This window comes from Netta rufina, assembly GCF_964035555.1.
Source record: "Netta rufina genome assembly, chromosome: 4".
Lineage (NCBI taxonomy): Eukaryota > Metazoa > Chordata > Aves > Anseriformes > Anatidae > Netta > Netta rufina.
The window spans coordinates 76,516,619-76,544,457 of record NC_140127.1 but is presented as its reverse complement, the minus strand read 5'-3'; the positions used below and the strand labels follow the sequence as shown (position 1 = coordinate 76,544,457).

The 27,839-nt window shown below is 62.4% G+C and overlaps 3 protein-coding genes across 6 annotated transcripts in view; 2 read left to right on the top strand and 1 right to left on the bottom strand.

Moving 5' to 3' along the window:
• Positions 1-2,824: 2,824 nt before the first annotated feature.
• Positions 2,825-5,428, top strand: NAGK (N-acetylglucosamine kinase). The gene is made up of 10 exons (XM_084285430.1): positions 2,825-2,856; positions 3,152-3,236; positions 3,373-3,471; positions 3,547-3,688; positions 3,798-3,908; positions 3,991-4,103; positions 4,203-4,290; positions 4,611-4,708; positions 4,984-5,062; positions 5,232-5,428. Exons 1-10 carry the CDS (start codon positions 2,828-2,830, stop codon positions 5,417-5,419), a joined length of 1,032 nt encoding a protein of 343 aa, XP_084141556.1. The 5' UTR covers positions 2,825-2,827; the 3' UTR covers positions 5,420-5,428.
• Positions 5,429-6,403: 975 nt separating this feature from the next.
• PAIP2B (poly(A) binding protein interacting protein 2B) lies at positions 6,404-15,381 on the bottom strand. The gene is made up of 4 exons (XM_084286068.1): positions 15,330-15,381; positions 11,240-11,391; positions 9,981-10,133; positions 6,404-8,788 (listed from the first exon to the last, which is right to left on the bottom strand). Exons 2-4 carry the CDS (start codon positions 11,378-11,380, stop codon positions 8,732-8,734), a joined length of 351 nt encoding a protein of 116 aa, XP_084142194.1. The 5' UTR covers positions 11,381-11,391; positions 15,330-15,381; the 3' UTR covers positions 6,404-8,731.
• Positions 15,382-16,126: 745 nt separating this feature from the next.
• ZNF638 (zinc finger protein 638) overlaps positions 16,127-27,839 on the top strand; it is a 49,759-nt gene continuing 38,046 nt past the window's right edge. For 3 of the 4 annotated variants that reach the window (XM_084286404.1, XM_084286403.1, XM_084286402.1), the window contains exons 1-2: positions 16,127-16,234; positions 25,140-26,763. In XM_084286404.1, coding sequence (XP_084142530.1) covers positions 16,128-16,234; positions 25,140-26,763 — 1,731 coding nt within the window. In that variant the 5' untranslated portion in view covers position 16,127. Of the gene's footprint in view, positions 16,235-21,414; positions 21,737-25,139; positions 26,764-27,839 lie in introns of those variants that run through there. The other variant, XM_084286405.1, reaches the window with a different exon arrangement.

Genomic DNA, 27,839 nt, shown 5'->3' with positions numbered 1-27,839 from the left:
CCTCTGCTCCCCTTGCCCGCTGGGCGCCCCCCGGGACGCAAAGTGCCCAAATCCGACCCCTCTGCGCCCCGCTTTGAGCCCCCACCGGTGCCCCCCGGGGGAGTTGGGGTCCCACCAAACCCTTCCCACGGCCGGGGCAGGATCACTTCTCTGCGAATCTTCCTCCTCCTCCTCCTCCTCCTCCTCCGTGCGCCCCGTTTCTGGCTCCAGCCCTCTCCAAGCACGCGGGCGAAGCGGCCGCCCCTGCGCACCGACCCCCCCCTGGACCCCCAGCCCCTCCAGGAGCAGCTTGAAGCTTCCAGGCCTCCCTCCGTGTCCTGCCTGGTCCTGGGGGGCTCTCCTGGAGGTGAGGGTGACCCCGGCACCCGTGGGTGCCCAAAAAATGACGAAGCGAGGGCTGGGTGCGAGCTAACGAGGGGTCCCCGTGCTCGGCGAGGTGTCCCCTCTCCTTCGGGTGCCTTCACCCACCCCATTCCTGCCTGGCGATGTGACCTGTGGGGTTTTGGGGCTGGGAGGTGATGGAGTGCATGGAGGGGGGCGTGCAGCCACCCCAAAACCTCCACGTTTCACCCCAAGTTGTGTGGGGGCACGCGTCTCCATGCGCCCAGGCTTCGGTGTGAGATGGGGCGAGCTGGAGGCACGGGGCTGGGAACTGGGGTTGGGAACTGGTCTGGGGATGGGATTGGGGACGGGATTGGGGTTGGGGACAGGGTTGGTGACAGGACTCGAGGTCCTGGCCACGCTGCACTGCTTGGGGACAGCTCCAGCCATCCCCATCCCAGCTCCTGCCATCCCCGCTGCCTGTGCCCTGCGCCCCAAATCCCTTCCCAGCCCCCAGGGCAGCCCCAAACCCCTGTGGGGTCAGCGCCCTCCGTCCCCACGGGCCTGGGGGGGCACCCCCGGACTCACCCACAGCTCCGGGACCCTCGGCAGCAGCCACCAGCTCGGCTCCAACTGTGCCACAAGTCCACACAAAGGCGGCCCCCCAGCCCTGTCCCCGTCCCTGTCCCCGTGTCCCCGTCCCCATCCCGGCCCCCGCCAGGGCAGACAGCCTGGTGCCACCAGGGCTTAATGAGGGCGCGAGGGCGGTGGGCTGGGGGGGGGGGGGGGCTGCACGCTCCAGACTCACCCCCCCCTTGGTGGGACCGCTGCTTAACCCTTCCCCTGCTGCTCCTCCCTGTCCCCACCTTGGGGGACAGCGGGGAGGATTTTTGGGGGGAAGCCCTGCGCCTCCACAGCTCCCCGCAGCAGGTACTGGGGGGGTCTGGCTGCAGGTTTCCCCTCCGGGACCCCCCCAAAAAGTGCTTGGAAAGGAGCCAGGCGGGGACTCCAGACTAACAAAGTGCCCCCCAACATCCCCACCCCCCCAAATATCTCTGCACCCCCCCAATCTCTCTGCCCCCCCCAGCATCTCCAGCTCCGTGCAGAGCATCCCCATCCCACCAGTCCCTTTTTACCACACTGGGGGCGCAGCACATCCCCCCCCCCAAAAGAAGCTCCCCCTCGCTGGGAACCCCCCCCAGGTCCCCGACACCCCCCACCCCCTGTGCGTCCCCCATGGGTGCTGCAGGTGAACCCCCAGGCTGGGGGGGGCCCACCAGTGCCCAACTGGGCTGGGTGCTGGGCTGGGGGCTCCTCTTGGTGCCCCCCCACGTCCATAGGACCCCCCCCCCCAGCCGCAGCACCTCTGGGCCGTGTGCGTGGTGCAGAGGGGCTCCAGCCCGCGAGCCCCCTCCCCACGCCGGGCCCCTGTCCCCGTGCACCCGTCGCCGCCTTCTCCACCTCCTCCTCCCTGCCCCATTTCCTTGCGCTCGCTCTTTCTGTTGTGATGTGCCCCCCATCCATCCGTCCGTCCGTCCGTCTGTCCATCCATCCCTCCATCCATCCCATTATCTGTCTGTCCACCCATCCCTCCATCCCTCCATCCATCCCTCCATCCATCCCGTTATCCGTCTGTCTGTCCATCCCTCAACCCCTCAACCCTTCCACCCATCCCTCCATCCATCCCTCTGTCCATCCCTCCATCCATCTGTCCTTCTGTCTGTCCGTCCATCCATCCATCCATCCATCCATCCATCCATCCATCCATCCATCCATCCATCCATCCATCCATCCATCCATCCCTCCATCCCTCCATCCATCTCATTATCTGTCCGTCCGTCCGTCCGTCCGTCCATCCATCCATCCATCCATCCATCCATCCATCTGTCCATCCATCCATCCCTCCCTCCATCCCATTGTCCGTCTGTCCATCCCTCCATGCATCCATCCATCCTATTATCCATCCCATTATCCATCTGTCCGTCTGTCCACCCATCCCTCCATCCATCCATCCGCCCATCCATCCCATTATCCGTCTGTCTGTCCATCCCTCCATCCCTCTATCCCTCCACCCATCCCTCCATCCGTCTGTCCGTCCATCCATCCCTCCCTCCCATTATCCGTCTGTCCGTCCGTCCGTCCATCCCAACGCCCCCATCCCCGCAGTCCCCACGTTTGGGCCGGGTGCTGGGGGGGCGCTTCCCCTGCCCCTGCCCCTGCCCCTGGCCCCTGACGCGGGGGGGGGCCGCCGGGCTCTGGGGACCGGGCACCGGGGGGGGCAACAACCGGGGGGTCCCCCCCTTGTGCTGCGATCCGAGCCTGGGGTTTGGGGGCTCGGGGGGGGGGGGTCCGTGGTGCCGTGTCCCCGCCACCCCCGTGTCCCGGCGCCGCCCCCCCCCCGCCTCCCGGGCGCGGCTTCTCGCGGGGGGGCCGGAGCGGGGCGGAGCGGGGCGGAACGGGGCGGAACGGGGAAGGGGTGGCCACGGGGGGGGTGGGGGCTGGCGCCATGGCCGCGCTGTTCGGCGGCGTGGAGGGGTGAGAGGCTGCGGGGGGGGGGCCGGACCCACGTCCCCAAACCTCTCCTGACCCCCCCCCATTGCTTACAACCCCCCCCCGCTGTTTGCCCCCCCCCCGCTGCTTGCGCCCCCCGTGCGCCCCCGTGCGCCCCTGGTGCCCCTTGGGGAGGTCGCGGTGCAGGGCCCCGGGGGGGGTAAAAGCCGGATCCGTAGCCCCCACCCTAGGGATCCCCACCTGGGGGGGTCATTGGGGGGGTCTTTGGGGGGGTGGCAGCAGCGCAGGGCCCGGCAGTGACCCCCCCGTGTCCCCACAGAGGGGGCACCCACTCCCGGGTGGTGCTGGTGGCGGCGGACGGCCGCGTCCTGGCCGAGGCGGAGGGGCCCTGCACCAACCACTGGGTAAGCACAATTTGGGGGGGGGGGGGTCCCCCAAACCCCGAGGTGACGGTGGAGGAGCTGGGGGCCGTGGGGTGCCCCCCCCCCACCCATGGGGGTGCTGGCGGGGGGCTCAGTGCTGCTCCCCGGGGTGCCCAAGCTGGTCGGCGCCGCGGCGTGCGCGGAGAGGATCCAGGAGCTGGTGAGCGAGGCCAAGCGCAGGGCGGGCGTGGACCCAAAGGTGCCTCTCCGCTCGCTGGTGAGCCCCCATCCTCACCCATTCCGCCCCCCCCAAGTGTCCCCCCTGCTCTGGGTGACGTCCCCGTGGTGGCAGGGGCTGTCCCTGAGCGGGGGGGACCAGGAGGATGCCATCGCCCTGCTGCTGGCGGAGCTGCGCCGCCGCTTCCCGTGCCTGAGCCAGAGTTATCACCTCACCTCCGACGCCCTGGGGGCCATGGCCACCGCCACCGACCGTGGTATGGGAAGGCCCCGGGGGGGGGGTGATTAAATTCCCCAAGGGTTGACCTTGTGGGGCGTTGTATGGGGCGGGGGGTGCCGGTGTCCCCAACGCTGTCCCCACCGCAGGCGGCATCGTGCTGATCTCGGGCACCGGCTCCAACTGCAAGCTCATCAACCCTGACGGCTCGCAGACGGGCTGCGGCGGCTGGGGGCACATGCTGGGCGACGAAGGCTCCGGTGAGGAGGAGGAAGGGGGCTCGGGGAAGGGGTTTGGGTTGTTGTTGGGGGGGGGGTCTCACGTCGGTTGCGCGCCCTGCAGCCTACTGGATCGCGCACCAGGCGGTGAAGATGGTTTTCGACTGCATGGACAACCTGCAGGAGCCGCCGCACGACGTGGGGCACGTCAAGCAGGCCATGTTCCAGTACTTCCAGGTGCCAAATTGGGGGCTTGGGGGGGGTCCCAGCATCGTTCGGGGCTCATTGGGGGGGGTCCCAGCATCGCGCAGGGCTCACCACGGGGCCCTGCCCCAGGTCTCGGACAGGTTGGGGCTCCTGACGCATCTCTACCGCACCTTCGAGAAGGCCAAGTTTGCGGGGTTTTGCCAGATCCTGGCAGCGGGTAGGGCACCGTGCGGGGCTGGGTTTGGGCCCCAAAGCGGGTGGTGGCAGCCCCGGGGGTGGCGTTCGGGGTTGCCACGCTGGGTGCCCGCCGGGGACATCCCCGCGTCCCTCGCTGCTGGCCCCTTTGCCCCTCGCGGCCCCCAGCACCCCAATTCCCTGCCCCATCACTGCCCTTCGCCCCAAGTGCCCTCTGCCCCTCGAGCGATGGGGAGCGGCCGTCGGGGTGGGGACGGGTGCCAGTGAGCATGGGGACACCGTGAGCTGTCCCCGTCCCCATCCCCGACCCTGTCCCCATCCCGCTGCCCCTCTCGGCGCCAGGTGCCCAGGCAGGGGACCCTCTGTGCTGCCACATCTTCAGCAAGGCCGGGGAGGTGCTGGCTCGCCACGTGGTCGCCGTGCTGCCCAAAATCCACGAGGTGAGAGGTGGGGGACGGGGACGTCCCCCGCTCCTGTCCCCGGGGTCCTTGGGGGGGGGGCTGCGGGACCCCCTGCTCCTGATGCGCCATCGGCACGGTGCCCAGGAAGCTGCTTGGAGCAGGGGTCTCCTGGCCCTTGGGGGGGTCTCCGGGTCATCTGGGGGGGTCTCTAGGTCTTGGGATCTCCTGGCCCTGTTTTTTTTGGGCCCTGGGGGTCTCCTGGCCCCATTTCCCCCCCACGGAGGGGGCTGAGCTGCCGCCTGCTCCCCGCGCAGAGCCTGTTCCAGGGGGAGCTGGGGCTCCCCATCGTCTGCGTGGGCTCCGTCTGGAACAGCTGGGACCTGATGAGGGAAGGTGAGCGGGGGCACGGGGGGTGCCCCACACCCCGTGGGAGCTCCACGTGTCCCCCCGAGCCCCCTGGTGACAGTGGGGGCAGGATGGGACCCTCCCCGTGGGGGACTCCTTCACCTCCCGGGGGTCCCGGTGGCTCCTGCCACCCCAAAACCTCCGTCCCCTTGTGTAGGATTTGTCCGGGTGCTGGCGCAGGCTCGGGGGGAGCGTCCCGGGGGTCCCTTCACCCATTTCAGCCTCCTGAAGCTGAGGCAGTCGTCGGCGCTGGGGGGGGCCAGCCTGGGGGCCAAGAGCATCGGGCAGGCGCTGCCCCTGGACTACGCCGCCAACGTGGACGTCTTCTACAGCCACCGCTTCTAGAGGGGGATTTTTGGGGGGGTTTTGTACAATAAAAGGAAGGAAGGGGCCGAGCCGCTGCCTGCACGGTGCGTCGGGGCCGAGGGGGAGGAGGAGGAAGAGGAGGAGGAAGGCTCCTGATGGCCACGACGCGCTCCGGGCGCAAGGTGCCACCGGTGGCCACCAGCTCCGAGTTGTGGTGGTCCCCTTGTCACCGCGGTCCTGGTGCAGCTGCCATGAGGAAGGGGCCAGGTCAGACCCCGGGGCAGGGTCTGAAGCTGTCCTTGGGGGTGTGGGGGGGACACGGGGGGCTATGGGGCCACCCCGCTGTGGTGCCCACGAGCCCTGGGGAGATGCAGGCACGGGGAGGTTGTGGCCGGGCACATGGCGTCCGCTGGGGCTGGGGTAAGGGCTGGGGTTGGGTTGGAGGAGGAAGGAAAGGGAAAAAAAAAAAAAAGGGGTGGGGAGAGAGAGGAGGGGAGGAAATGAAAATAAGGGGGAAAAAAAAGGGGAGAGAAAGCGAAGGGGAAAAAAATAGGGGAGAGAGCGCAAAGGGGAAAATAAAGGGGGAAGAGAGAGAGCAAAGGGGACAAGGGGGATAAGAGGAAAAGGGGAATAAGAGGACATGAGGGATGAGGAAAAGGGGGATAAGAGGAAAAGGGGGAAGGAAGAAAACAAGACAATTATTTTCTGTGGATTTTGGGTGGGCTGGGGAGGAATCGGCCCCTCCAGGCTGGATGGGAGGTGTGGGGGCTCTCCATGGGGCTCTGCTGCAAGGCGCAGCCCGATGGGGCTGCTTTCTGTCAGCTTCCAGGCTGGGAATCGCCTCCTTTGGCTTCCCAAATTGCTTTTTGGCTTGGTTTGGGTTGGTTTGGGTTGGTTTTGGTGCTGCAGGTCTCGTGTCTGCTCACGGAGAGGAGGAAAACCTCGCGGGGACAGGCGGCGCGGGGCCGAGGCGCGTGGCACCGAGCTGGCACCGAGCTCACCCAGGGCAGATTCCTGCACTCCTCGATTCCAAACCATTTTTATTTCTCATAACGCCGTGTCCAAAATTTACAGCACGTCACCGGAAGGTCGTTTTGTAGCTTGCTTTGTGTTTTTTTTTGGGTAAGAAATCAAACAGAAACCAAGAAAATAAAAGGCAGGGGGTGCGCACCGAGCTACGGATACACCAAAGGCTCCGAGCCCGCGGGCTGGGGGCAGCTGAGGGGTGCTGGGGGGCAGCAGGGGCGGTGCTGCGGGCACCAAAATGCCCCAAAATCTGGTGGTGGTGCTCGGGGGCACCAAAATACCCCAAAATCTGGCGGTGGTGCTCGGGGGCACCAAAATGCCCCAAAATCTGGCGGTGGTGCTCAGCCCCGTACCGGTTTGGGGACGGGGGGCTGCGCGCCCCACGGTGTGCCGAGCTCCCCGGCTGCGTGCTGGGTTGCTGTGGGGTGAGTTTCCACCTCTGCAGCCCCCCAGGGATGGGTAATCCCCTCCCCAATTAACCGGTGTGGTTAATTAAAGGGAATGGTTTTGGGGGTACCGCACTCGGGGTGGCCGTGCCGGAGCCCCCTGCCCCAAATTGCCGCCCCCGTGGGCACTGCGGGCAGCAGGGGGACACTGCCCTCGCCCCCCCAGCCTGCCCCGTGGCCTCGCCCCCGGCCCCAAAAGCGGGCTCTGCCCTCCCCCGACCCCAAAACTGGCCCCCGGAGGAGGTGTCTGCTCTCCGAGGGGCAGCAGGGGGGGGGAAAAGGGCTCCCGGGAGGTGCAAGCCCATGGCTGGTACCTGTGGAGTTTGGGGGTGATGGGGGGGTCCTCTCCTTTATAGGGGGTCCTCCCCTTTATAGAGGGTCCTCCTCTTTATGGGGGGGGCCTCTCCTTTATAGGGAGTCCCCTCCTTTATAGGGAGGTCCTTCCCTTTACAGGGGGTTCTCCCCTTTATGGGGGGTCCTTCCCTTTTATAGGGGGACCCTCACCTTTGTAGAGGGGCCCTCTCCTTTATAGGGGGGTCCTCTCCTTTATAGGGGGTCCTCCGTTTTATAGGGGCCCTCTCCTTTAATAGGGGGTCCTCCCCTTTACAGGGGGGTCCTCCCTTTTATTGGGGGGTCCTCTCCTTTACAGGGGGACCCTCACCTTTATAGAAGGGTCCTCTCCTTTATAGGGGGGCCCTCTCCTTTACAGGGGGGTCCTCCCCTTTTTGGGGGTCTTCCCCTTTGTAGGGGGTCCTCTCCTTTATAGAGGGGTCCTCCCCTTTATGGGGGGTCCTTCCCTTTTATAGGGTGGCCCTCTCCTTTATGGGGGGTCCTCCCCTTTATGGGGGGTCCTCGCCTTTATAAGGGGGTCCTCCCGTTTATGGGGGGGTCCTCTCCTTTACAGGGGGTCCTTCCCTTTACAGGGGGGGGTCCTCCCTTTTATAGGGGCCCTCTCCTTTACAGGGGGCTCCTCGCCTTTATAGGGGGGTCCCTCCTTTATAGGGAGGTCCTCCCCTTTATTTGGGGGTCCTCCCCTTTATAGGGGGTCCTCCCCTTTATTTGGGGGTCCTCCCCTTTATAGGGGGTCCTCCCTTTTACAGGGGCTCCTCTCCTTTCCCAGGGGGGCTGCTGGAGACCAGCTCCGTGCTCTCCGCTCTGCCCCACGCCTGAGCAGGGGCCGCGTTCGCTTCTTTTGGGATTGATTTCGAGGAGAAGCGAAGGTGCAGACGCCTGTGATGCCGGGTAAGCTCGAGGGGAAATATTTTTTTTTAAGGGCAACGTGCTGTATGGCAGAAGCTCTGCCCCCAAAAGTGGGAGGGGGCCGGGGGGTGCAGGTCTCCGTGCCGCAGGGGCGCCCAGGACCCTCCAGGCACGCAGGGTGCTGCCCCCTCAGCACCCACCCCAGGGATTTGGGGTGTACCCAAATCCCAGCACCCACCCCAGGGATTTGGGGTGCACAGAAGGCTTCTCCTGGCCTTCAGCTACGGAAATCCTAAGGGAAAAATGAGGAGCCCCCGTGGCTTTGGGGCGGGCAGGGACCCCCCCAAAACCAAACCGTACCCGGCGAGGGGCCGCGGCGCAGCCGGATTCCGGCACGGACCTGAGGGCTGCGAGTCCGAGGAAGCCAAAAACCACCCCAAAAAGTGCCAGAAGATGCCAAGGAGGAGTTAAAAAAAAAAAAAAAAGAAAAAATAAAAAAAAAAAAAAGGGAAAAAAAAGGAACTGGAAAAAGGGAAAAAAAAGGAAGTGGAAGCGCGGAGCGAGATCCTGCTGCAGAGCGCGGTGGCTCCCGGCCCCCCCCGTGGCCCCCCAGTGCTGTCCCCAACAGAAATGGGGACACGGGGACAGGGGGACACAGTCTGTGCTCAAGCCCCCCCCCTCAGTACTTCACCCCGGGTACGAATTCCTTGGCGTCCGGGTTCAGGTTGCTTTTGCTCTGCGGGAGAAGCAGGAGGGGGGGGGTCACCAACAGCGGCGCCCCCCCGGCGAGCGCTGCGTCCCCCCCGCGGACCCGTCCCCGATTTTTGGGGTTCTGCCGGGGGTTTCCACGCACAAAAAGCCTCCCCCAGCCCCCCCCGCGCCCCTCGAGGTGCTGCTTAAGGGGTGGCAGCTCCGAGGGGTGCGCTCCCAGGCAGGGTTTTGGGGGGAGATTTTGGGGACCCCCCCCCGCGTCTCCGGAGCTGCGAGGTGCCTGCAGCTGCACCGAGCACTGCTGGCAGCAGAGGGAGGCAAAGCAGCTCCAAAAATACCAGTACGTGAACTGGGAGCTCCATAAATACCAGTACATGAACTGGGAGCTCCATAAATACCAGTACATGAACTGGGAGCTCCGTAAATACCAGTACGTGAACTGGGAGCTCCGTAAATACCAGTACATGAACTGGGAGCTCCGTAAATACCAGTACGTGAACTGGGAGCTCCGTAAATACCAGTACATGAACTGGGAGCTCCGTAAATACCAGTACATGAACTGGGAGCTCTGTCAATACCAGTACATGAACTGGGAGCTCTGTCAATACCAGTACCATGAACTGGGAGCTCTGTAAATACCAGTACATGAACTGGGAGCTCCGTAAATACCAGTACATGAACTGGGAGCTCCGTCAATACCAGTACATGAACTGGGAGCTCTGTAAATACCAGTACATGAACTGGGAGCTCTGTCAATACCAGTACCATGAACTGGGAGCTCTGTAAATACCAGTACATGAACTGGGAGCTCCGTAAATACCAGTACATGAACTGGGAGCTCCGTCAATACCAGTACATGAACTGGGAGCTCCGTAAATACCAGTACATGAACTGGGAGCTCTGTCAATACCAGTACATGAACTGGGAGCTCCGTCAATACCAGTACATGAACTGGGAGCTCCGTCAATACCAGTACACGCACTGGGTGCACCCCAAAGAGCCCAGCTCCGGCCAAAAGGCACAGAAAGGTCCCCAGGAGGGAACCCCCCGTGGGTGTGAACCCACAGCCCCGTTCCTACCCCAACTGGTTATGGGATGTTTGCACCTTGAGGGATTTCCCCTAAAACGGGCGCCCGTGCGCAAAGCTCCCAAAACACCCCGAGGGGCTCATTTTGATGCCCGGGGGGGGGTGGGGGGGGGGGGCAGCTCCCCCTTACCAGGATGTCCTCCGAAGCGTGGCCGTCGGCGACCCCGTTGAGCTGCTGCTGGGGCAGATCTCGCGAGGGGATGAACCAGTCCCGGTCCTCTTCCTCCAGCATCTCCTGGAAGCAGCGGTCCAAAAACTCCTGCTCCTGCAGCTCCTCCTCCACCTGCCCAAAAAAAGCCCTGGGGGAAGCGCAGAGCCGGGTGCCCCCCCCCCCCCCCCCCCGGTGCCAGCCCCGATTTGGCACAAATCAGGGCACCCATCGCACCCCGGGGCCCCGTCAGCTCCCCAAAACGCTCCCCAAAATTTGAGAGGTCTCCGCGTAGCAGGAGGGGATTTCGGTGCTGTGGGGTCACCTCCCTTAACCCATCGCTTGGAGCCGGGCTGGATTTCCTCGGGGAGGTGTTAAAAGTGATCACGAGCGAGCGAAAAAGCCCCCCAAACCGCCCCGATTTCTGGAGAGCCTCCGTGCGCCAGCCCCAGGAGGCAGTTCTGGCCCCAAAAGCCACCCCACGTCCCCACCAAGCCACCCCAAACCCTCCCCACAGCCGGGTTTCCAGCGGCCCTCCTGGAAAATGCGCAGAGAGACCCCAAAAGCGATTGTGGGGATGTTTTTTGGGGGGGGGGACACTTCGTGGAGGGGACGTTTTTGGGGGACACTTTGTGGAGGGGATGTTTTGGGGAGGACACTTCTTATAGGGGAGGGAGGCTCTGCCCTGAAGCTGGACCCCTGCCCGACACCGAGCGAGGGGGGGAGGAATTGGGGGAGGAATTGGGGGAGGAATTGGGGGAGGAATTGGGGGAGGAATTGGGGGAGGAATTGGGGAAGGAATTGAGGCAGGAATCGGGGCAGGAATTGGGGGAAGGAATTGGGGCAGGAATTGGGGCAGGAATTGGGGGAAGGAATTGGGGCAGGAATTGGGGCAGGAATTGGGGAGAGGAATTGGGGGAGGAATTGGGGAAGGAATTGAGGCAGGAATCGGGGCAGGAATTGGGGAGAGGAATTGGGGGAGGAATTGGGGAAGGAATTGGGGAAGGAATTGGGGGAGGAATTGGGAGAGGAATTGGGGGAGGAATTGGGGAAGGAATTGGGGCAGGAATTGGGGCAGGAATTGGGGGAGGAATTGGGGGAGGAATTGGGGGAGGAATTGGGGCAGGAATCGGGGCAGGAATCGGGGTGAGGAATTGGGGCAGCTTCTCCTCCGCTCTGCCCTCTCCCCCCCTTCGCCCCCAGAACTGTGGGGCCGTGGCCTCCCCCCCCAAATCTCTCACCTGCCTGTCGAAGTCCTCCTCGTTCTCCATCCACATGTACTCTGCAAAGGGGTTTTTCTCCTTCTCCCCGTGCCCGTTCCCGTTCCCCACCTGCTCCTCCGTGGTTTTGGGGCCGGGCGCCGCGGTGCCGGAGCCATTCATCGTCCCTGCCTCTGGGAGGAAAGGCACCGGGGGGGTGGGGGGGTTTGGGGGGGGTGTTTGGGGGGGTTGTAGGGGGGTTTGGGGGGGTTGTAGGGGGGTTTTTTGGGGGGGTGAGGCCCCGGGTGGCTCGCGGGTGCTGCGCTTCCAGGAGCCACGTCAGCCGGGAGGCAATGGGGCAAGCGCGGCAGGACCCGTGCCCCAAAGGGAACCCCCTGCCCCAAAGGGAACCCCCTGCCCCAAGGGGAAACCCCCTGGAGTAGGGGGGTTCCAGGGTGAATCCCCTGTCCCAAAGGGAACCCCTGCCCCAAGGTGAATCCCACACTCCAAGGGGAACCCCCCTTCTCCAAGGGGAACCCCCTGCCCCAAAAGGAACCCCCCTGCTCCAAGGTGACCCCTCCTGCCCCAAGGGGTGACTCCTGTCCCAAAGGGAACCCCCTACCCCAAAGGGAACCCCCTGCCCCAAAAGGAACCCCCTGCTCTGAGGGGAACCCCCCTACTCCAAGGTGACCCCTCCTGCCCCAAGGGGTGACCCCTGCCCCAAAGGGAACCCCTGCCCCAAAGGGATCCTCCTGCCCCAAGGTGGAACCCCTGCCCCAAGGGGAACCCCTGCCCCAAAGGGAACCCCCCTGCCCCTAGGGGAACCCCCCTACTCTAAGGGGAATCCCCTGCCCCAAAGGGAACCCCTTGCCCCAAAGGGAACCCCCTGCCCAAAAGGGAACCCCTTACTCCAAGGGGAAGCCCCCTGCCCCAAAGGGAACCCCCTGCCCAAAAGGGAACCCCCTGCCCCAAAGGGAACCCCCCGCCCTAAAGGGAACCCCTGCCCCAAAGGGAATCCCCTGCCCCAAGGGGAACCCCTTACTCCAAGGGGAACCCCCTGCCCCAAAGGGAACCCCCTGCCCAAAAGGGAACCCCCTACTCCAAGGGGAACCCCCTGCCCCAAGGGAATCCCTTACTCCAAGGGGAATCCCCTACTCCAGAGGGAACCCCCTGCCCCAAGAGGAACCCCCCTGCCCCAAGGGAACCCCCTGCCCAAAAGGGAATCCCCTGCCCCAAAGGGAACCCCCTGCCCCCAGGGGGTGTCCTCCTTTTGGGGCCGTGTCCCCGCGTCCCCGCTGCCCGTTTTTATTTTCGGGGGGGCCATTCCACAGCCGTTCGCAATCTGTAGGGCCGGCCCCACCCTACAAGACGCCCGCAGCACCCAGCGCCCTCCAGATTTGGGGAGCTTTGGGGAGAATCCGGGCAGGATTTGGGGAGGATTCTGCAGCCCCCCAGAAATCCGCGGTTATTGGGGCGGATCCGGAGGGATTTGGGGTTTTTCCAGCAGGAATCGGGGCTGGAGCCCACCAGCAGTGGTGGGAACACGGTCGGTCCCCTAAAAGCCAGGAAGGGCTCGGCAGTTTGGTTTTTTTTTGGGAAACTACCAAAAAAACGCCGCTTTTGGGACCTTCTGACGGGGCCAAATGGGGTCCGAGGAGCCCCCTCCCGTCCCATGGGGGCACCTTGGGGTGCACAGGGCTCGGCAACCCCATAAGGAGCTGGAATGGGATCCTAAAACCCCCCCCGGGGCTCGAGGGCGTTGGTCAGAGGTTGGTGGGGAGGAGGAGGAGGAGGAGGAAGGAGGAGCCGGCAGATCCCATACAGATCCCATACAGATCCCGTACAGATCCCATACAGATCCCATACAGATCCCATACAGCTGTGCCACCCTAAAGCTGGCCCCGAGCCCCCCCCACACCCCGTTCCCAACCCCTCTCCCAGGCTCGAAGCCCGCCCGGGGCCGTTTTGGGGCCGTTTTGGGGCCATTTTGGGGATGTTTTAGGGTCGTTTTGGAGACCCCCGGGGTCCCGGGGCCGTGCCGAGGGGCTCCGATTGCCGCGGAGGCGGCGACCCCACAAACGGGGCTGCTTTTGGGGTCGTCCCCCCCCCCCCCCACTCCACGATCCCAAGCGGAGGCAGCCACGTGGCCGAAAAGCCGAGATTTTGGGCAAAGGAGAGCTCCGACAGCAGCGGGGGGGGGGGGGGTAAAAAAACGGAACTTTTGGAGAGGGCTTTTTTTCCCTTTTCCTCGGAAAATGAAGCCCAGTTCCCAGATGGGGCCTCGAGGACGGGCTCCCGAGGGGCACCCCAAACCGGGCAGTGGGGCCGGGTGCTCCTGGCACCCCACAAGCCGGCAGCTTCGCCCCCCATGGGTGTAGGGTTTCTGCTCTTTTTGTAGGGTTTCTCTTCTTTTTGTAGGGTTTCTGCTCTTTTTGTAGGGTTTTTATTCTTTTTGAAGGGTTTCTGCTCTTTTTGTAGGGTTTCTGCTCTTTTTGAAGGGTTTCTGCTCTTTTTGTGGGGTTTCTCTTCTTTTTGTAGGGTTTTCGCTCTTTTTAAAGGGTTTCTGCTTTTTTTTGTAGGGTTTTTGCTCTTTTTGAAGGGTTTCTGCCCTTTTTGTAGGGTTTCTACTCTTTTTAAAGGGTTTCTGCCCTTTTTGTAGGGTTTCTGCTCTTTTTGAAGGGTTTCTGCTCTTTTCCCTTTTTTTTTAGGGTAACGAAGCAGAGGGCATTTTTTGGGGCATTTCACACACATCCCCAACACCCAGCCCTGGGTACAGTGGGACCGGGGTCCTCACAGGACCCAAACCCCAAATCCCCTCGCCCAGCACCGAAGCTCACCCCACACCGATCCAGAGGTGCGGGCACCTCCCAGGCTCTGGAGCCCCAATTTTGGAGCCACCCCAATGCCGGGCCCCATTTAGGAAGCCCTAATCCCGAACAAGGAGTCCCCAAACCCAACGGTACCGGGGTTAACACCCCATACCCTGCAGTGGGGACGCCGCGTCCCAGTGCCACGGTCATAAAAACGCTGCTTATGGGGCCGCTGGGGTCCTCTGCCCCTTATGGGGTCCTTGGGGTCCTCTTCTCCTTATAGGGTCCTTGGGGTTCTCTGCCCCTTTATGGGGCCGTCAGGGTTCTTTGCTCCCTATGGGGTTCTTGGGGTTCTTGGCTCCTTATGGGGCCTTTGGGGGTCCTCTGCCCCTTATAGGGTCCTTGGGGTCCTCTGCCCCTTATGGGGTCCTTTTCTCCTTATGGGGTCCTTGGGGTTCTCTGCCCCTTATAGGGTCAGTGGGGTTTTCTGTTCCCTATGGGGTCCTTGGGGGTCCTCAGCTCTTTATGGGGTCCTCGGGGTCCTCTGTTCCCTATGGGGTCAGTGGCATCCTCTGCCCCTTATGGGGTCCTTGGGGTCCCCTGCTCCCTATGGGGCCCTCTGGGTCCTCTGCCCTTTATGGGGTCTTCGGGGTCCTCTGCTCTTCATGGGGCTGTTGGGGGTTCTCTGCTCTTTATAGGATCCTTGGGGTTCTCTGCCCCTTTATGGGGCTGTTGGAGGTCCTCTGCCCCTTATAGGGTCAGTGGGGTTCTCTGTTCCCTATGGGGTCCTTGGGGGTTCTCAGCTCCTTATGGGGTCCTTGGGGTCCTCTGCTCTTTATGGGGTCCTCGAGGTTCTCTACCCCTTATAGGGTCAGTGGGGTCCTCTGCCCCTTATGGGGTCCTTTGCTCCTTATGGGGTCTTCGGGGTCCTCTGCTCTTCATGGGGCTGTCGGGGGTTCTCTGCTCTTTATAGGATCCTTGGGGTTCTCTGCCCCTTTATGGGGCTGTTGGAGGTCCTCTGCCCTTTATGGGGTCCTCTGCCCCTTATAGGGTCAGCGGGGTCCTCTATTCCCTATGGGGCCATTGGGGGTCCTCTGCCCCTTATGGGGTCCTTGGGGTCCTCAGCTCCTTATGGGGTCCTCGGGGTCCTCTGTTCCCTATGGGGTTTTTGGGGTCCTCTGCCCTTTATGGGGCCATTGGGGTCCCCCGCTCCCTCTGGGTGCCCCCCCCTCCCCCAGCCCCATCCCGGGACCTGGCCCCGCCCCCCCCGCCTGGCCCCGCCCCCCCCGCTCCCGGCGCCCCCCCCCCCGCCCCCCCCGTACCTGCGGGGCCGCCGCCGCCGCCCGCCGCCGCCGCCGCCACCGGGGCCCCCCCCGGCCCCGCCCCGCCGCACGCTCATTGGTCCGCCCCCGCGCCGGCCGGCCAATGAGGTTAAAGCGAGGGGGTGTGGCTTCGAGGGAGAGGGGCGGGGTCACGGCGCCGCTCGATGCCATTGGTCAGCGGGGCGCCGAGGGGGCGGGGCGGCGGAGGGTAAGCCCGCTCGCCCCGCCTCCCGGCTGTGCCGCCGCGCGATTGGGCGCGGGGATTGGCGTTCTGGCCAATGGGGAGGAGAGGCGGCGAGAGGCCGCAGGTGATTGGCCGAGCGCGCGCGCCCCACGTGGGGCAGCGGGAGGGGGGGGCAAAGAGCGGGGCGATGTAAACAACACCCCGCTGCCCTGATTGGCGGGCGGCGGCGCCCAATGGCAGGAGCCGTTACAAACACCCAAGAAGGGCGGAGCTGAGAGCGAGCCGCTGATTGGCGGAGGGCGGGCGAGCGCGGCGGGGCGGGGCCGCCGGTGGCGGCGGCTGTCACGTGGCGGGCGCGTGGCACCGGGGCTGCCCCCCCCGCCCTCCCCGGGGGTCACCCGGGGTCATCCGGGGTCACCCGGCCCCGCCCGCACCCCCCGAGGGGGTGACCCCGGTGGGGGGGGGGGCAGCCCCTTCCCCGGTACCCCCCCGGTAACCCCCGGTAACCCCCCCCCGGTACCCCCCCCGGTGCCCCCAAGGGCGGGGCCGTGCCCCTCCCCGAGCCCCCTTTGGACGGCGCCGCCCCCCCTGGGCCCCCGTTGCTCCCCTCCGAGATGCCGCCGGTGGGTGGCGGAGGCTCCGTGCCCCGGCAGAGGGGGCCCGGGACCCCCCCGGTTCTTCCCCCGGTGCCCCCCCCGGTGCCCCTCGACCCGTTCCGGCGGTGAGTGGGAGGGAACCGGAACGACCCCGGGCTGGGGAGGTGGGGGGGAGGGCAAATTTCACGTCCCCGGGGGTCCCAGGGGTTTACCGGGGGGTCCCAGGGGTTTACCGGGAGGTCCCGGTGGTTTACCGGGGGGGGGGCACCGGGGATGGGGTTTACCGGGGGTGGGGGGCTTGGGGTCCCCCGTAGGACCGGGTTCACCCCGTGGGGGGCTCACAGCACCGGCTCCGGACCCCCCAGCCCCGTGCTGTGCCTGCCCCCGGTGCCCGGTGTTATACCGGGGGGGCACCGGGGAACGGGGTTTACCGGGAGGGGGGGTCGGGGTCACCCCCATGGGGGGCTCAAAGCACCGGACCCCTTCCCCGTGCTGTCCCGGCCCCTGGTATCATCCCCCGGTGCCCGGTGGGGGTCCCGGGGGGGGGGGTGAGGTGCCACCCCCCGAGGTGTCACCGGGGGCACCGGGCCCGGTCCCGGGGTTCCCGAGGGCTCCTTGTATGGCCGGGCTGTGGGGCGGTAAAAATAACCCCGGGGTGGCACCGGGGGGGGGTCCACAGGTACCGGGTGTCCCCCCCGGTGTCCCCGCAGCCCCATCGGTGTCCCCGTGACCCCACGGGGGCACTGAGGGGCCCGTCCCCGGGGCTCCCGGCAGCCCCCCAAGGTCACTGAAGGCCGGCGGGGGCCCGGCGGGGGCCAGGGAATGTCACCAATGCGGCGGGACGGGGGCACGGGGACATGGGGACGACTCATCCCGGCCCCAGCTGCAGCCACAGGAATTTTAGGACGCCACCGGGACACCGGGGGCCCCGTCCCGGGGTGGGGGGGTGGCAGCCGGCAGCCCCCCCATGCCCCGTCCCCTGCCCGCCACCTCCTCCTGGTTCCCGTTTGGGGCCGCTGGCTTTGGGTTCGGGCACGCTTCTCCCCCCTCCTCCCCGTCCCGTTGGTGTTTTGGGGTGGATTTGCGCCGTTTTGGGGTCATCCCTTTTTGGGCTGGGACCGGAGCCGTTTGCTGGCCCTTCCCAAACCGTGGTGGCCCTGCGCCCAGCGGGGTCTGGCCCTTGACCCCCCGGGGGCACTGGGCTATGGGGCACGCGGGGAGGGGAGCGCGGCGGCGGCCGTTTGGGATCGCAGCGAGGAAATTTGGGCGTCGCTGGGAGCTGCTGAGCGGGCGCTAATCCCGGCGCCTGGCCCCGTGGCCGCCGGCCAAGCCCTTTTGGGACACGCTCGAGACGTTAACCCCGGGATGAAGCGGTGCCAGGGGTGGCCCTACAGGGACAGGACCCGGCACCGGGGCTGCTGGCTGGGTGGGCAGCACCAGCACCGCGCCTCCCAGTTCTCCCAGTGCTCCCAGTACCCTCCGTCTGCCTGCAGGCACCTGTGCCAGCCTCATGCCGATGAGTTCACGCTGCTTAAATGCTGTCGGGACGTCCCAGGGCTCCTGTTGCAGCCACCGCCGTGCCCTGGGGTGCAGCAGGGGGCAGAGAGCAGAGCCCGGAGCTGCCCTTCCCGCTGTGATTTTGGGGGCTCCCAGCGCTGGGTTGATGCCCTGGCAGCATCAGCGACCCCTCCTCTGCCTGCTGCTGCTGCCAGGCCCAGGGTTTTATCTCCTGGCAGCCCCAAACACCTCGATCCCATGGATGATCCACCCCGGAGAGGCTGCGGGGATCTGGCCTGGCTGCGGTGCTCCCAGCTCAGAGGCACCATCTGCTGGGAATCCTCCCAGCCCGGAGCTCTGACAGCTCCAGGACCGAGCAGGGAAACCAGCTGAGCAGGGAGGAAGCACATCTCCCCCAAAACAGGCTGTTTTTGCCCCAGAGATCGGGCCAGGAGCAGCAGCAGCACCCGTAGGGAACCAGCTCCCAGCCCCATGGAGCTCCCCTCCCCAGGCTCCCTCCTGCTGCTGATTTTGGCTTTTCTCGTTTGCTGGGCAGTTTCCAGCTCCCGTGAGCTCTTTTTGAAGCTTTTTGGGTGTTTTTTTTGGTGTTGGGGGGTCTGCAGGGACCCAATGTGCCGTGTCAGGTCGCAGCTGAAGCCATCAAACCCATTTCCAAGGGTGAAGTTTGGGAACACATCCAAACTGCCCCAAACTGGAGGTGGTTCGGGGGCAGCATCCGAGCCTTGGCTGTGGCCGGGAGAGGGTCAGATCATCTGAAACTCCCCCAAAACTGTAAGATTTTGCCTCATATCCCTTTTGCCTCCCTGCGTTTTGCATCTCACGACTTCTGCAGCTTCTGGCAGGAGCAGAGCTGGTGTCAGCAGGGCAGGGGCTGGCGGGGCTGTGTGAGCAGCCCGGGTGTTTACATTCCCCAAGCTTATTTAGTGTTTCCCTCCTAATGATGCCTTTTAAGACCACGCTTCTGTAATTGCTGAGCACCCGCGGGGACGGGGCACCCCTCTGCAGGCTGCTCCCTGTGCTCACCCCACACAACCAGGCGCAGAAATCAGTTTTTTGGCTCATTTTCCTCTCATCGCACAGCCTCCTGGGGCTTAATCCGTGCCTTCTCTCAGAGGAAACCCCCCTCAGCCAGCTGGGGAGGCCTCCAGGTGCTGGAGGCAGGAGGAATTTGGCTCCCTTGGAGGAATTTGCCTGCTTTGTGCTGGGAGCTCGGCGTGTTGTGACTCCAGCCGTTTTTTTTTTTCTTATTTTTGGCTGTGTTTTTTCTCACAGCTGTCAGGGCAGCACCACCCGCAGGAGCAGCACAGCAGCGCTGCGCAGGCTGAGCATTCATCTCAGCTTTTATTATGATTATTATTATTTTTTTATAAAGCTTTTGACCCAAACTGTTATTTCCCAATGAGACGTTTCAGCCTCCCAGCAGGTGCTGGGCACCGTCTGCCTTTGGGAGGCCCCTAAAACCACTGATAACTCCGGCAGAGCTCGGCGGTCTCACCATAAAAGCTGAACCCCTCTCCTAACCGACAACCAATTTCCCGATATAACCTCCCAAAAATGACTTTCCCAGCGAGGACCGTCCACGGCAGAACAGACGCAGGCACACGTCAAGAAATTTAGCCACAAATTCGATCCCCAAGCCTAGGAAATACAGCGTCCAGCTGTATTTTTACAGCCCCAGCTGTGTTTTTCCACTGCTGCAGGGGAAGCGGGGAATGCCTGCGGTCTGCAGCAGGGCTGGGTGGCTGCAAAAAGCCCGGAATATTTGGAAATCCGACCTTTAAAGGATTCCAGGCGTGATGTGCTGGAGAGGAACTGAGCAGGTTTGGAGACAGAGAGCAGCGAGCTGTTTGTGTCAGCCTGGCTTTGTTCAGTGTCAGCCCGGCTTTGTCAGGAAGCCGAGTGCTGGTGAATCGCTCCCGGTGGCCGCACACAAACTGAACTGAGCCGAACCGACCCGAAAGTGCCCCAAATACGCCCCAAATACCACATTTGGACCCTGCTGACACAGGCTCTGTGTGGGCAAATGGGGTGGTGTGGGGCAGGGCTGGTCCCGTGCCTGCTTTGTACCCAGACTTTTTGGTTGGGTACAGTCACCGTGATGGAACAGCGACGTTTTGGGGTGACCCCACGGTCAGTTTTGGCATAATTTGGGGTGTTTTGGGGACAATGTGGCAGCCTCGCAAGCAACCTTGGGGCTGCCTGGGGAGCTCCCTGTACCCACAGCAAGGCAGCTGCCCACAGTGACGGACCCTTTGGGACTGTAGGGCCAGCACCAAAGCTACGGGTTAATTGCGGTTGGTTAATCAGGCAGGGTTAATTGTGTTTGGGGAACCGTGCTTAATTATGGAACTGTGCTTAATTACGTTTGGGGACGCGACTGTATTAGAGGCTGCAGCCTGCTCCCAACTACCAGGTGTTAACGCTGCTGCTGCAACAGCCAGCACACAGCTCAGGGAGGCTGGGTGAGTCACAGCTTCAGGCTCTTTGCCCGTATTAATTAAAAAAATTAAAGGCAGGCGCTGCAGCCTCATGGACGCCTGACGGGATCCTCACGCCCGCTTGGCGCCGCCACCGCGCTCTAAAATGGCGGCCGCCGCGTGCCGCTTATATAGGGAGGCGCGCTCCCGGCATGCCCCGCGGCACCGCCGTCCGCCCCGCCCCCTCAGCCGCACTCAGCACATGCGCACTCCCGCTCAGGCTGCGGGAGCGCGGCCGCACACGCGCAGTGCGAGCGCGGTGCCCTCACCGAGAAGCCCCACCCTCCGCGGCGTCATGCGCGCTGTGCGCATGCGTGCCCGACCTTCTTGCTGCTCTCTGCGCCTGCCCAGAGCCCTAACGGGGGGGGGGTGCGCAGCGCGCATGCGCAGTGCGCATTCCCGCCGCCTCACGGCCCCGGTGCGGCCCCGGTGCGGCCCAGCCCGGCCCGGTTCGGCCCGGCCCGGCCCGGGGAGGCGGCGGGGAGCGGCGGGGGGCAGCCGGGAGCGGCGCGGAGCCGAGCGGAGCCGCTGGGCTGCGGTTTCCCGGAGGTAGGCGCTCGGCCCCCGGCCGCCCCCGGGCTGAGGGGACGCACAAAATGGCGGCGGGGGGGGGTGTGGGGGGGGTCGGGGCCTGGTACCGGGGCCTGGACTCAGTCCTGGGGCCTGGGCTCGGTCCCGGGGCCCGGTCCCGGGGCCTTGGGGTGCTCAGAGCGTGGGGCTGGGTGCTGGCCGGCAGCTGGGCAGTCAGCCTCTTGGGAGCGGTTTGTTGGCTAAAGGAGGCGATAATGGGTTGGAATTGGTCAAAAAAGGTGAAAAAGCAGCAAAATTCTCTTCACGCCGGGCAGCGGCGTGGTCTGGGTCGTGGTGCTGAGGTGGGAACCTGCGGATGGTCGGAGAGCAGGCTGCTTCGGAAGGTCAGACACATCCATCCTCAGTGTACGTGCCCCCAGATACAATTATTCCCATACAATAACGTACCATGGTCAATTTTTAAATTTATTTTTCTCCAGGGTCACTTAAAAACGACCTAAACAAGTCATTAAAACCAATCGTGTTTTAAACCAGCGTGGGCGATTGCTTTGTTCTCATATATCCCATCCTGGCAGCGAAGCACGGGGCCGGTTCTGGGCTGTGTCCCCCCCCCGGTATGGGGTCAGTCAGTGGGATCTTCAGATACCGAGGTCTTGAGGCTGTGAGCTCTTGCAGAGGGCGGGTGTAGGAGCGAGGTCGTTATTTTCCCCGTTGAAGAGGCACCCCTCGAGGGCAGCCAGCGTCTTTGATTGCTTTCTTGTCCAGATTTAAAAGGGAAAGCTGCCAGCCCTGACAGAACAATCGTGCGGTTTTGAAGGGTGGAGGACGTCAGGGACGAGGCTGCTCCCTCGGCTGCTCCCTCTCCTCTTCCAGCTCGTACACCAAGTGATATCAGCCCGCGATGTTTGGCCAGGGGTGGGGTTCCAAGCGGCTGCTGCTCCCTGCATTGCTCTTCCCTCTTCTGTTTCCCCCAAATTACTGTTTGTCTTGGGGCTGAGTTCAGCAGACGCTGCCGTACCCACGCTGACACAGAAGAGCTCCACGGCTTGGTGTGGAGCAGGCAGCACGCTGGAACATTTTCCCAGCGTTTCAGGTTTAAAGGTAAATAAAATGCTTTCTGCTTGCTTTGACATCAGGTTAATTACCGTGTAAGGAGAGGTTTTTAAAAAGGAGTTTTAGGCAGCAGTGTCTGTGTTTGCTCTGTGTCTGGGGGACTCCACGTCGGGTGTGCAAAGCTCTGAGTGCCTCAGAGCTGCCGTGTGTGTGCAGGGAGCAGCCCGCAGGGTTCGTGGTGCTTGAAAATTTGACGTGGAAAGTAAAAATTCCCTAAAAAACAGTCATTTTCTGCTGTGAATATGCAATAAGGGTGCTGGAATGACCTTTTTTTGGCTTCTTTTAAGAACTACTTGCTGAAAACCTTGCGCAGATTTAGTTATTTAGTTATTTGGAAGGCTGGGACAGACTCTTTGGAAGGTTGCAGGGAGCTGTGCTGTGCGTGCTCTGCCTCCGGCCGGGCTGCTTTTTGCCTTCCCAGGCGCTCGTTGTTCATTTGTGCTTTTTCTCCCCTCTGAGTAAATTTGTGAGTAAATTTGTGCTTTTTCTCCCTCTGGGTGCCTGCAGAGCTCGTGTCCTGGTTCCTTGAGCAGCTCGTGAGCCCTCCCTGTTCTGTAAGCCCCCAGGGAGGTGCTCCAGCAGGAGGATCTGCCTGGGGAGGATTTTGGGGTGCTCCCCACAGCTCTGTGGGGCTGTGATGGGGTCGGGGGAACCACTCGGTGTCCTCAGGGCTCTCCCCCCGGCTGGGGGTGGGCAGGAGGCTGGGAGGGGACAGGCAGAACAGCCAACCCTGCGGGCTGAGGGCTGTAACTGCCACAGCTCGGCCATAAAACTGGGCCAGAGGGGTGTGGGGCAGGGGCTGCTTCGTGGCTTTTGAGGTCGTGTGGTGCCAGAGCCCGGCTGAGCGGCAGGAGGTGAGTGCCCACCTTGTTTGCTTGCCCCTACCCCACGTATTCCCACTCTTCCTCTCACTCTGGGGAGCGAGCGAGTTCAGCTTGAGGCCCTGCTGCCACTGAGACAGCTTCAGGACACGCAGACTTTTTTTATTTCCCACTTTTTCCACCAAAAGCTCGACCTCGGCAGCGCTGCAGGAGCTGCAGTGCCCTTTTCCTTCCCCTCTCTGTGCCGCATCTCCCGGCCGGCAGCGCTGCCGGTGCTCCCTGCGCCCCTGGCAGTGCAGTTCTCTGCCTCGTTACCAGCTTTACTCCAGGTTAGTTAATTAATTAGCTGTCACCTTTATTAACATCCCCGCCTGGGTTGGAGCAGGCAAACTGCAGAGCTAAAAGGGGAAGTGGTGAGTTATCGCTGAGCGTGTGCTGGGGCTGCTGAGACGAACAAGCTGCTGGCAGCCGGAGCTTTTCGCTGCCTGCCACGGGCAGGGCTCCTCTCCCCGTGGGTTGCTTCTGCTGTGTTTTTAGTTTGGAGGCTGAGGGAGCAGGTCTGGGGTGAGCCAGCCCTGAAGAGCTGCAGGATTCGGCGTGTTGCTGCTGAGAAAAATCTCGTTTTGACCATCTCGCTCCGTGAACACCTCGGGTAAAGCAAATTTGCCACCCTTAGAACAGCGCCGAGGGAGGAAGGCTGCAGGAGCTGGAGGAAAGGAGGCTAACACAGCCTGCTGATCTTCAAGTTCAGCTGTAGAAAACTCGCTGAACAGCAAACTGAACTCCAGCTGTTTTGCTTTAAAATGTTTTATTCCAGTGGAGCACTACGGGGTGAGGCGAGCCTGTGCCCGTTTCCCCGCTGAACAGATCGCTCCAGAAAACTCCTAAGGCACGGGGGTAACTTTGCAAATGGTCCCAAAGCAGAGGCCACCTCCTCCTGGCATTTATTACAGACTGACCGTGCGTTATAGCAGTTGTTTTTTTCTACCTGCCAAATCCTCGTTTCTGGCCGGGTTAATTGCCTGCTGAGGGCCCGGAGGTGTGTGTGGGGCCGCGTCTCGCTGCGAGCTGGTGGCGTGGGAGCGTGCCGGGGCTGAAATCTGCAGCTCCTGGAAGTCCCAGCGACGGGAAATCCGCTCCTGAGCTCCTGGCCACGTCCCCTGGGAGCTTCCCGACCCAGCAAACGCAGGTTTGGTTTGCAAAGCTGCACATTTATTTTTAAAATGTTCCCTGCTGCTGCGTTCCTCCTCGTTCTGGGTGGCTCCAATATTGTTCCCTCTCTGACTGCTTTCCAAATTCACGTGCCGGGAGGTGGTTTTGGTTTTGCCCTGCAGTGATGAGGGATCCAGAGGAGAGCGAACTGAAAGGCAGGAGATGACTTCGGGGTTGTTTGCGTGAGGCTCTGTTCTGGCACTGCGGGAGGGGGAAGAGGTGGGAAGGGGTCGGGGTGAGAGCCCCTGGTGCTGCCCGGGGGGGGTCAGCTCCTTCCCATTATTTTCTGAGGGAGAAGGGATGTAGTTCGTGGTCCTGTGGCTGCTGTTCCTTCTTGGGCTGACTTCAGGCTTTCCTCGTTTAAAATGACATAACGGGGTGGGACATAAAACAAAAAAGGTTGGGACAGGTTACAGGATTCATCCTCAGAGTGTGAAACTTGCTGCTCCTACGTGGCTCACCTCTCCCAGGCTACAGCTCCGTGCGGGTTTTGAGTTGAGATCCTCAAACTGCAGCCCTTACGGCGAGCAGTCCTGAGGGAGGCACCTCCGTTTATTGGAAAGCTTCTGTCAGGAGTCAGTTTTTTTTAGGCTGGCATCGCTTTGTCCTGCACCCCCTGGTTGTGGAGGTGCCTGACTGCCTTACGGGACCGAATCCTCGGTGCTTCCAGCCGAAATTCCGGGTGGTGGTTCCCACTGCCCCTCTGCTGGAGCATAGCTCGTTCTGATACAGCCCCACACCTTTCTGTTTCGAGTTGTTTGGATGTAAGATCGTGCCTTTCACATCTGCGGGATGGAAACCTTCCAGGCACAGAGCTCGGGCGCTGTCACACCCCTTGGATGCTTGCAGGGTGTTGTAGCTCACCCGTGGGGATCGCTGCAGGAGTGGCCCCCCGAGCGCTGCTCTGCTGGCTCCAGCTTGATCCCAAAAACCCCACATCCAGGCTGTGACTGCTCCGAGCTCTCCACGTAATAATTTCACTCGCAAGTCCTACTCCGTAAACACTTGGAGAGGGTTTTAATACTTTGGCTTACTGCTCCTGACACAGCTCCAGATTGAAATAAATGCAAACCGTGCCGAGCTGCCGTGTCAAGGCGTAGGCAATGCTGTCGAAAGAGTGTCCTGGCTGGGCACGGAGCTCGTGGGCACAGCTCGTTTGCTGAAGGGCTGTGTGTTTTGGGTAAGGCTGTGCAGCAAAAAGGTTTTGTGCAACGGGATTTCGCTTTCGAAAGCACCGCTTAACCTGTCGCTGAAGCGCTGCTGCCTGAGCTCCCTTGTCCTCCTCCCCGGTTAGAGAACCCGCAGCGTGACGCAGGTGAAAAGATGACACAATCTAACACTTGTCTTTTAACTTTCAGCTTTGTGCTGTTCTTGGAAAGTTTCGCACCACTTGTGAATTCCTTGAACCTTGGCATTGCGAGCCCACTTCTGTTGGGCCCTCCTCCTTTACAGCTTGCCCAAATTAAGACGCACTTGGCCCTCCAGCACTTGACCTCGGTCGCTGCCAGCAGCTCCGCACCTCCTCATGCTCGGTTGGGTCAGGCATTGCTGAAAAGCGCCATGTTTAGCCCTCGAGGAGCGCTGCCCCAGAGGCCGAGAGGACCCAATCCGGCCGGCGCCAAGCCCCCGGGACCTTTTAGGGGAGGAGGCGCAGCGGGGCTGCAGAGAAAACCTGCGCCGGGGACGCCTCCGGGAGCACCGCAGAGATTTTCGGGCCAGGACAGCTTCCAGTGGACGGGCTCGCAGAGGATCAACGTGAGGGTGACTCTGCACAGGGCCGATCCGAGGCAGGTAAAGGTGAAAACGAACCTCCACCAGGAGCAGAAGGGAGAGGCACGCAGCAGCCGCTGGGACAATAACCCCTGCTCGGCCGGGGCCGCCGCGCAGAAGCCGCCCCCCCCGGCCCGAATCCCCGAGCAGAACACGAACGCCCAGAGCCGCTACACGCCCGAGAGCGCCTCCAGCATCCTGGCCAGCTTCGGGCTCTCCAACGAAGACTTGGAGGAGCTCAGTCGCTACCCAGACGACCAGCTGACGCCCGAAAACATGCCCCTCATCCTGAGAGAGATCCGGATTCGGAAGATGGGTCACTCTTTGTCGGGTCTGCATCCTCCGAGTCGCGGAGAAGAAACGCTGGGCGGAACGAGCGGCGCGGCGGTCAAGGGCAAAGTGATCGATTACGGGCACGCCAGCAAATACGGTTACACCGAGGATCCCCTGGAGGTGCGTGCTTACAACAGCGAGGTGCTGAACGAGGATCCCCTCGAGTCGCGCGTTTATAACCCCGAAGCGCCGGCGCCAGAGAGCAGGGAAGACTTCCAACGAGAGCAGAACGTGCCCATGGGCGTCCCGCCGCCCGGCGTGCCGTGCAACCCGGTGTTCCCCGTTCAGGATTTGCTGAAACCTCCGGCTTTCCAGAACGACTCCTCCACCTCCCGCTCCTTTTTTCCAACCGAGGCCGCCGGCAAAGTGTCCGGGCTGTGCTCAGCGCCCGCGGGGGGGCTCCCCGTGGTGAAGCCGGTGTCGCAGCCGGCGGTGCCGCCCGTCATGCCGCCCATGCTGCCTCCCCCCATGCTGCCTCCCCTGGCGCAGCCCCTGCTGCCTCCCGTCATGCCGCCCCTGGTGCAGCCGCCCGTGCCCCAGCACGTGATGCCGCCCATGGCCCAGCCGCCCTTTTCGGCCGAGCTCCTCGCAGCCGTCGGCCAGCACGAGCGAATTCAGCACGAGGCCGGGAGCAGCCAGCCCGCCGCGCAGAGCGGCTCGGTGGCGGGGCAGAAAACCTTCCAGCCGCAGCCCGAGGGGCCGATTAAATCTCCTTTTGGCATCGTGAAGGCCTCATGGCTCCCCGTGTTCCTGCAGTCCGATGCCCAGAAGATCAAAAGGCTGCCCACGCCCTCCATGATGAATGACTACTACGCCACGTCTCCGAGAATATTCCCCCATATGTGTTCTCTCTGTAACATAGAATGCACTCATATGAAGGTGAGTGGCTTTCAAAGATTCTTGCCTAAGTTGTGCTCAGCACCTTACCTGCTGCACTGTTTCATGAACTAATTTTTTTTTTTTCTTTTATCGTGCATTGAATGAGTTGTGCTGCTGCTCGGCAGTCTGGGTGCTTGTGTGCTAATTGCAAACTGCTAGAAACCCTGCTAGGGAACGGTTATAACCCCGCTGCACAGCGTGTTCTCTCTCAGACTGCATTTCAGAATTTCTACGCATGTTATTGTGGTTTCTTTGAATGTGAAATATGATTTATGCCTTCTGCGATGGGATTTCGAGTGACAGAGCAAACCCTTTACCAGTAGGGTCAAATCCATCACCCGGGTGACTAAAATGCGTGCAGAAATCGTGTGCTGGGTCTCAGTGGGGTGGCTGAGATGTTCATATATTCAGCCCCACTCCCGCAAAGTCTGCCTCAAAACAAAGCAGTCTATTTATCTGCAAAAATGTAATCTTCCAAATGTGGTCTGGGTGACATTGGCTGGCCCAGAGACTGAAGGGCAGCTCTGACGAGTACACAAAATGCTTCCATTCATCCGACCTAGCGTTCAGTTCTGGAGCAAGTCACAGTTCCAGCTCCCGGCAGAGGGAACCGGGGAATATGGGGAGAGAGAAAAGAATCCCAAAAGCTGTAGATTTTTCATGAAAGCCCTGAGCTGGATATGTCAGAAATACAGGAGAATGTCATTTAAAATGAAACGCTTCCTTATTAGTTTCATGTTTACAGACTTTAAATAGACATCAGCAAGCTTGGGAAGCCTGTGGGGGACACTCTGCAGTGTGGCAGAACCGTGCAGGACTGCAGGCCCTGTTTGTGCTGCCCGTTACAAAAGGGAGCGCACAATTAAGATGGAGACAGCTGCATTGGGGACTTCAGAGAACAAATAAATGTTCAAGCACTTTCACATGGGAAGCACTGACGGCCAGGAAGAATTGCAGCTGCTCGGGCGGGTTACAAAACTGAAAGGGAAGTTTGATTTAAGATAAAAACGTCTAAAACTGAACAGGGCAACAAATTCGTGTTTGTGTTCATAACTGGGCACAGCGCTTTGGAGAAG